General features: G+C 39.6%; 1 protein-coding gene across 1 annotated transcript; it reads left to right on the plus strand.

The window, feature by feature from the left end:
- The first annotated feature begins 3,313 nt into the window (after positions 1–3,313).
- Positions 3,314–5,788, plus strand: LOC131229524 (uncharacterized). The gene is made up of 7 exons (XM_058225511.1): positions 3,314–3,497; positions 3,594–3,647; positions 3,733–3,864; positions 3,990–4,098; positions 4,200–4,241; positions 4,779–4,835; positions 4,991–5,788. The coding sequence occupies exons 1-7, from the start codon at positions 3,343–3,345 to the stop codon at positions 5,657–5,659; spliced, it is 1,218 nt and encodes a 405-aa protein (XP_058081494.1). The 5' UTR covers positions 3,314–3,342; the 3' UTR covers positions 5,660–5,788.
- Positions 5,789–6,496: the final 708 nt, after the last annotated feature.

A 6,496-nucleotide genomic window follows, 5' to 3' on the forward strand; every position in this document is an offset into this window, starting at 1 on the left:
GCTGTCAACGGCCGGGCCTGGGGTAGGTCTCGGCCCGATTTTGAACTGTTTCGGGCCCGGCCACGGGCCAACTCTATTCAAATTACTTATTTGGCAGGCTCGAGTCCGGCGCATTGACACCCCTATCCGAAACAGTGCAATTAAGAACGTTGGGAAGTAACACATGCTTTCGAATGTATGGTATTCCACGTACATTCAACCTATCTGGGGCCCACAAGTGATTTATATATGGAATCTAAACCGTGAATTTTATTCCCGCGCTCATAGGAACCGTACATCCAAAGTATCATTCATATCCAAAACTCAGGGAGTGATCTACAATTATTCCTAAAATCTATACATTCACTTGTTGTGTCCATCTTAAATTTTGGAATAGAAATAATTTCAGTGTGTCCGTTTATCCTGATGGGAAGCACCTGATGAATGAGTTGGATGACATATAAAAAATTTTGTGGACCCCACACTTCATCTCGAAATTTCAACGGTAAGCATACCCTCCCGAATATCTCCTATTGTTCCCTTTGCTGTTACCCACCACAGACATACATCAGGGTGGGATTTTGGATCTAAGCCAGGGGCACCTAATGAACGGATTGGATGGCACTCAACCATCACTCAACAATTACCGCATGCTTATCAATACATGGAGCTACCTGCGAATGCATACCATGCAACAACAGTACACCGCTTCCATGAAACTCAATTCAAACCGTCCAAATTGTGGACAGTTCTTTAGACGGGGTTCCTAATATCAAATTCAGAGTTGTCGAATTCTGCACATTAGTATTTCTCGAATTTCCGTACATCTGACGGCCATAAATCGATCAACATGAATAGTACCTGTGCCCGACAACCAGCTAGTCATGACTTGAGCGGTTTGCATGGATTGAAGTAAATGCACGCCCACCTGGGGGTGTGGATTAGGTAAGGAGGGGTAACTGTTGGTGAGGCCCTCACCATGGCCCACCTCAATGTATGTGTTATATATCCACATCGTCCATCTCCAGTGGGGCACACAGTAGGAATGAATTCCCGCCATTAAAACCTTCTAATGGGCCACGAAAGTTTTAGATCAATCTGCTATTTGTGTTTTCCCTTCATCCCGGTCTTTGTGACCTCATTAACAGGTTGGATGGAAAATAAACATTACAATGGACTTGGAAAATTTTTAACAGTAGGCATTTAATCACCATTGTTTTCTTGTGACCTGGTCCACCTGAGATTTAGGTCTGCCTCAATTTTTGAGATCATGCCATAGAGTAAGTTGCCAAAATGGATGGACGGCGTGGATATAGAACACATACATTGAGGTGTGCCCATGCTCCAGGCCTCACCCACTAAGCTGTCAGTCCTGTCTCACCCAATCCGCTTGCCCACTTGTATCAGTGGCAATGCTTGGTACTACTCTGGCAGTTTACATCAACCAACTACCATTTTCCTGACTCAAAGAACGGCTGCCATGACGTCAGTTGCGGAGAGCCTTTGTGATCTTTTGTTTTTTTTTTTTTGGCGGGAAGAATAGATTAGGAAGCAAAATAATATGATTTGGAATTTAGATTGTAATGAAACTGTAGTCTGCAGACGACCTGATAACTGTAGTCTCTCAACTTACCCTGGCTAAAGTGATGTGACCCAACAATGAAATCATGGACCACTGTCTTGCATGGGCCGAACAGGTGGATTGCTCTCAGCCAATGGGAGGTCAAGAGATTAACCATAGCATGTCTTGTTGTGGATGGGCCATAGAACTTCGATTGGATGGCTGGTTAACCCAATCAACAAAATTTTCAAACTGAGTCAATGGAAAACTCAACCTTGACTCAGGGAAGATTCAGTCGTAATGGGCAGTTAACCAGTAATCTCTCTGCCAGTTGCCGTCAGGTTTTTCTTGGTAAATATCTACCATTGTTCTTAATATATATATTTTTATTTATAATTATAAAGGGGTTGTTGGTGGATTTGATTGTATTTAAATGCATTTGAAATGTAATAGTCATTAGTCAATATTAATTCAAAGGCATTTGAAATACATAATTTTATTATGCTTTGAAATCCCTTATTTTAACTGTAATTAGGAGTCCAATGCTTTTTTTCCTTTCAAAAAAGTAATAGAGTAGGCATATATACACAATTAAGCTATTAATTTATTGTACATGTAACAGATTGATAATACTCTGAAACAATCAAATTATCAACTACATTACTAAAATTACATTAATAAAATAATCTAAATATTAACTCATATGCAACTACATTACTAAAATTACATCGATCGATAAAATGATCCAAATATTAACTCATATGCAACAAATTGGCACATCACTTATTCGTAATCCAATACTTTTTGTCCACTCAAGGTTCCAAATTTTATCATTTAAAACTAAAATATATATATATATATATATATATATATATATATAATGCTCAACCGCGCAATAGTTTGCACCGAACTCGTGCAAGCTTTTTAAGAACTCATTATGCTATACGTGAGTCTAAAATTTAAATGGTTCACATGATGCAGCACCCCATAAAACCCCCGTGGCTCAAATACAAGCTCACAAATTGAGCATGATTAAATAAGGAGCATTGAGAATATACCATAAAGTATCTTATTTTACCTTTCACATTTGTTCCTCTTACTACTCTAGTCTTAAGTATTTATTTGACAAATATTATTTAAATGGTTAAGATTGCTTTATATATGTGAATTTAAAGATATTGTCAGTCCACAATGGGACCCATATTTTAGATGGTTTAGATAGCTGTACATCAGCTCCACCTGTGAGGAGGATGCGTCCCTATTATTTTGCACGGATGCCAACCATGCAAAAGGACAGCAGTCTGCCGGACCACCAATTATTTAGTAAATGACTCAATGGGTCTACGCCTTTCCTGCTAGGTGGCCCTACTGAAAGCTGTGGTAAAGAATAAATTGGTGGTCCTGCAGGCTACGCAGTGAAATCCAAACGCCTGGTCTCACTCCCACTCGCGAGTTCGTTTTGTCGCCGTCGCCACTCAATCACCACAAGCATCTGTCGCTGCATGAAACTTAAGTGAAAATATGGCTCGATGATCTGAACGGTCCATCCTAACATAAAAGCCAGAAATAGACGGATCTGATCAATCCTGCCATCTTACCTAAGGTGTCCAAGGATGGATACACATGCTCATGTCTATGAGTCGCGACATAAGAAAAACAGACTCTCCACTGTCATTCGGTGTAATTCCGTACAAGAAAACGAAAAGGTTGAGATGAACGGAATTTGGCTACTCTGTAATGCAGATTACCGTCGTTTCTTATATCTACTCTCTCTCTCTCTCTCTCTCTCTCTCTTCCCGACAATGGAAGGTGGGCTTCCCATGCTCAACTGTCTGTTGCAGCACACTCTCAGAAGCCTCTGCTCATCAGCTTCTCCTCCATCTGATCTCTCCCACTCTTCTAAATGGGTGTATGCTGTTTTCTGGAGAATTCTACCCCGGAATTATCCTCCTCCAAGGTACCCAAATAAAATCTTCCAAAATCCAAACACCCATTTCTCTATATTCAAATCCAAACAACAACCATTTCTCTAAATTCCATTACATGTTTTCAGATGGGACTACGGTGGGAGTGTTCTCGATCGCTCCAAAGGAAACAAGCGAAACTGGTAAAAGAAAACAAAAGAAAATGACCCATTTCTCTGTTTTTTTTTTTGGATATCGAAGAGTTCTGTTGGAGTCTGTTTGTTTTAGGATTCTTGTGTGGGAAGACGGGTTCTGTGATTTCTACGAATGCGAGCGGGCAGGGAGTGGTTACATCAAAGGGAAGTTTGGAGCTGATGTCTTCTTCAAAATGTCACATGAGGTCTATAATTATGGAGAAGGGTGAGTAACATTGCTAGTAATTCTTTCACTCCTTGTTTTCTTTTAAAAATGTGTTGAAGATAAAAAGAGAAGAAAATGAAGATATTAGAGTGGAGAATTGTAGGTTTATTTGGATGGTTTTTCAGATTAATGGGGAAAGTTGCGGCGGATAACGGTCATAAGTGGGTCTTTAGGGAAATCACGACCGAGAATGATCCCAATTTCTTCTCTTCGTGGAACGGATCACTCGATGTTGTAAGAGAATTCTAGTACTAGTGTTTGTTTGTTTCAGCTTACTACTCATTTGTGTATTCCATTTACTAAGATTCCTGTTTTTCTTATGATATTTCAAACAGCAACCCAGAGTATGGGAATCTCAGTTCAATTCTGGAATTCAGGTATGCAAAATTAACTAAATGAGTAACTAAAAATAAGAAGAAAGAAGAGAGAATTCTCTGTTAGGGACTAGAAATTTTTTTTTTTCTTGGATGTCCATTAGAAGATCCATTGCAACCATTCATTTGGTGGGCCATATTGTAGATTGTTAGAGACCCAAATATCGTATCTCTCAGACAACGCTAACGGCAGAGAACTTTGGAAGATTATGAATTGACGGTTGAAAAATGCCTGACCATATCCTTCAATTGGTAGGATGGGTACTTGGGTTCGCTTGACAGATGTGATTTTTGGGGTGCCTCCCACATGTGTCAGGGGCCAGCAGATGAATGGTCTAGATCTCTTACATGAGTGTCATGTGTGTGAGGATCTTGTATTGGGTATCTAATAAAAGTTTCTAGCATGGGATATTTTCTCCAACAAATGATAGTACTAGTAGTAGTAATAGCAATACCAGTTTCTTTAATGTAAATTTTCACCAACACCACTTTCTTCCTATGTAATTTTGCACCTGGGATCCAAATCCAACCATGTACCAGACGATTGTGATCATCGCCGTTAGAGAAGGCATAATCCAATTGGGTTCACTCAATAAGGTCAGATCCTCCCCTCTTCATCTATTCTTATTATTACTAGTCTCTATTGAAATACACCCATTTGAATTTTCTAACAAGATCATAACCATTGAATTGCTATTTCTTTTACACCATCATTGTAACAACATTGAATGATTGCCCCGCCCTTTTTTCAGATTACAGAAGACCTCAACTTGGTGATAAACATACAGAGGAAATTCAGCTACCTTCAAAGCATCCCCGGCATCTTCTCAATGCAAAGACCTTACACAGCTCAATCCCACCAATCAAACACGTTGAAAATGGACAACCAAATGATAGACATCAACCACATGGATTACCTAGACAATAAACAGCATGTTGTGACCGGCGGGAAGCGATGCGACAGCCAAAGGCTAGAAGAATCACCCATCAGCAAATCTATCAATCTTGGTTGGAATAGTCCCCAAAACAGAGGAGTCTTTTGGTCAGTTCCTCCTATGTTGCCACCCATGTCATGTAGTCTTGGAGCATTGTTATCGAAATTACCGTCTGTGGTTCCACCAAACCAGAACCTTGTTGAAACTCCAAATTCAACAGGAAATACCAACAATCCTGGATCAAAGATTGTCACTAGCTTAGGCCAAACCCCGGCTCTAAAATCCAACATCTCAATCAATGAATCCCACTCTACGATGATGAACGGTACATCTAATTCACAAGGCTTAGACCTGCCTGAAACAAAACCCAATACCCAAAAACCTAAACCAAACCAATCTCGAAAAGATCCCGCAGTGCAATTAAAGTTTCGAGCACAGGCAGATGAGGAATCAGCTCCTCATGAGCTCAACAATATTATTCAATGAATATGGATAATAGTTAGTTTTATTATTATCTTCAATAGATGTGTTGGATCAAATGTTCATGGACCAATGCTTTCATGTTTATAAAAACTATGGGAAATTTGGTTCATATTAATTGTGTATAAATCTCGAGCAGTTTGACTTGCAGCCATTATTAGATAATGCAAATCCAACTGTCATGTCAATTTGCTTATTTTTATTTATACTGAGAATTGATGGCCTACATTCGTATGTAGCCTTTTCTAGCCCCGAGATGCATTAATGGAGGAGATAAAAAGTACATATTTTAATCTATCTTGTGGCTAGAGAAGCTCTGTATTGCAAGCCACGGTGCAGGCGCAAGTGATCAGTGTACAATTTCAGTTTCATTACTAAAAACTAGTGGTATGGATGTGCAACAACCATGGAAAGAGCTGGTGGGAGGGAGAGAGTGGCATGCAGGATAAAGACAGAGAAACATGGAAGGGTTTCGTATCCACACTGTCCATCCATTTAGAGAGACTATTTTAGGACATGAGCCAAAGAATGAATAAGATCCAAAGCTTGAGTGGACCCCACCACAGAAATCAGTAGAGAGAGTGACACCTACCATTAAAAACTTCAAAGGATCACAAAAGTTTTTGATCAAGCTGATATTTGAGTTTTCCCTTCTTTAACATGTGTTAACATATGAACAAATTGGATCTCAAATAAACATTACGGTGGACCCTAGAAAGGTTTTACCGGTGAGTGTCACTCTCCCCACTGTTTTCTATGGTGGGGTGCAATCTAGATTTCGATCTACCTCATTCTTTTGCTCGTGACATAAAATAATCTCTCCAAATGAATATACAATGTGGA

Source organism: Magnolia sinica, chromosome 16 (assembly GCF_029962835.1).
Source record: "Magnolia sinica isolate HGM2019 chromosome 16, MsV1, whole genome shotgun sequence".
Classification (NCBI taxonomy): domain Eukaryota; kingdom Viridiplantae; phylum Streptophyta; class Magnoliopsida; order Magnoliales; family Magnoliaceae; genus Magnolia; species Magnolia sinica.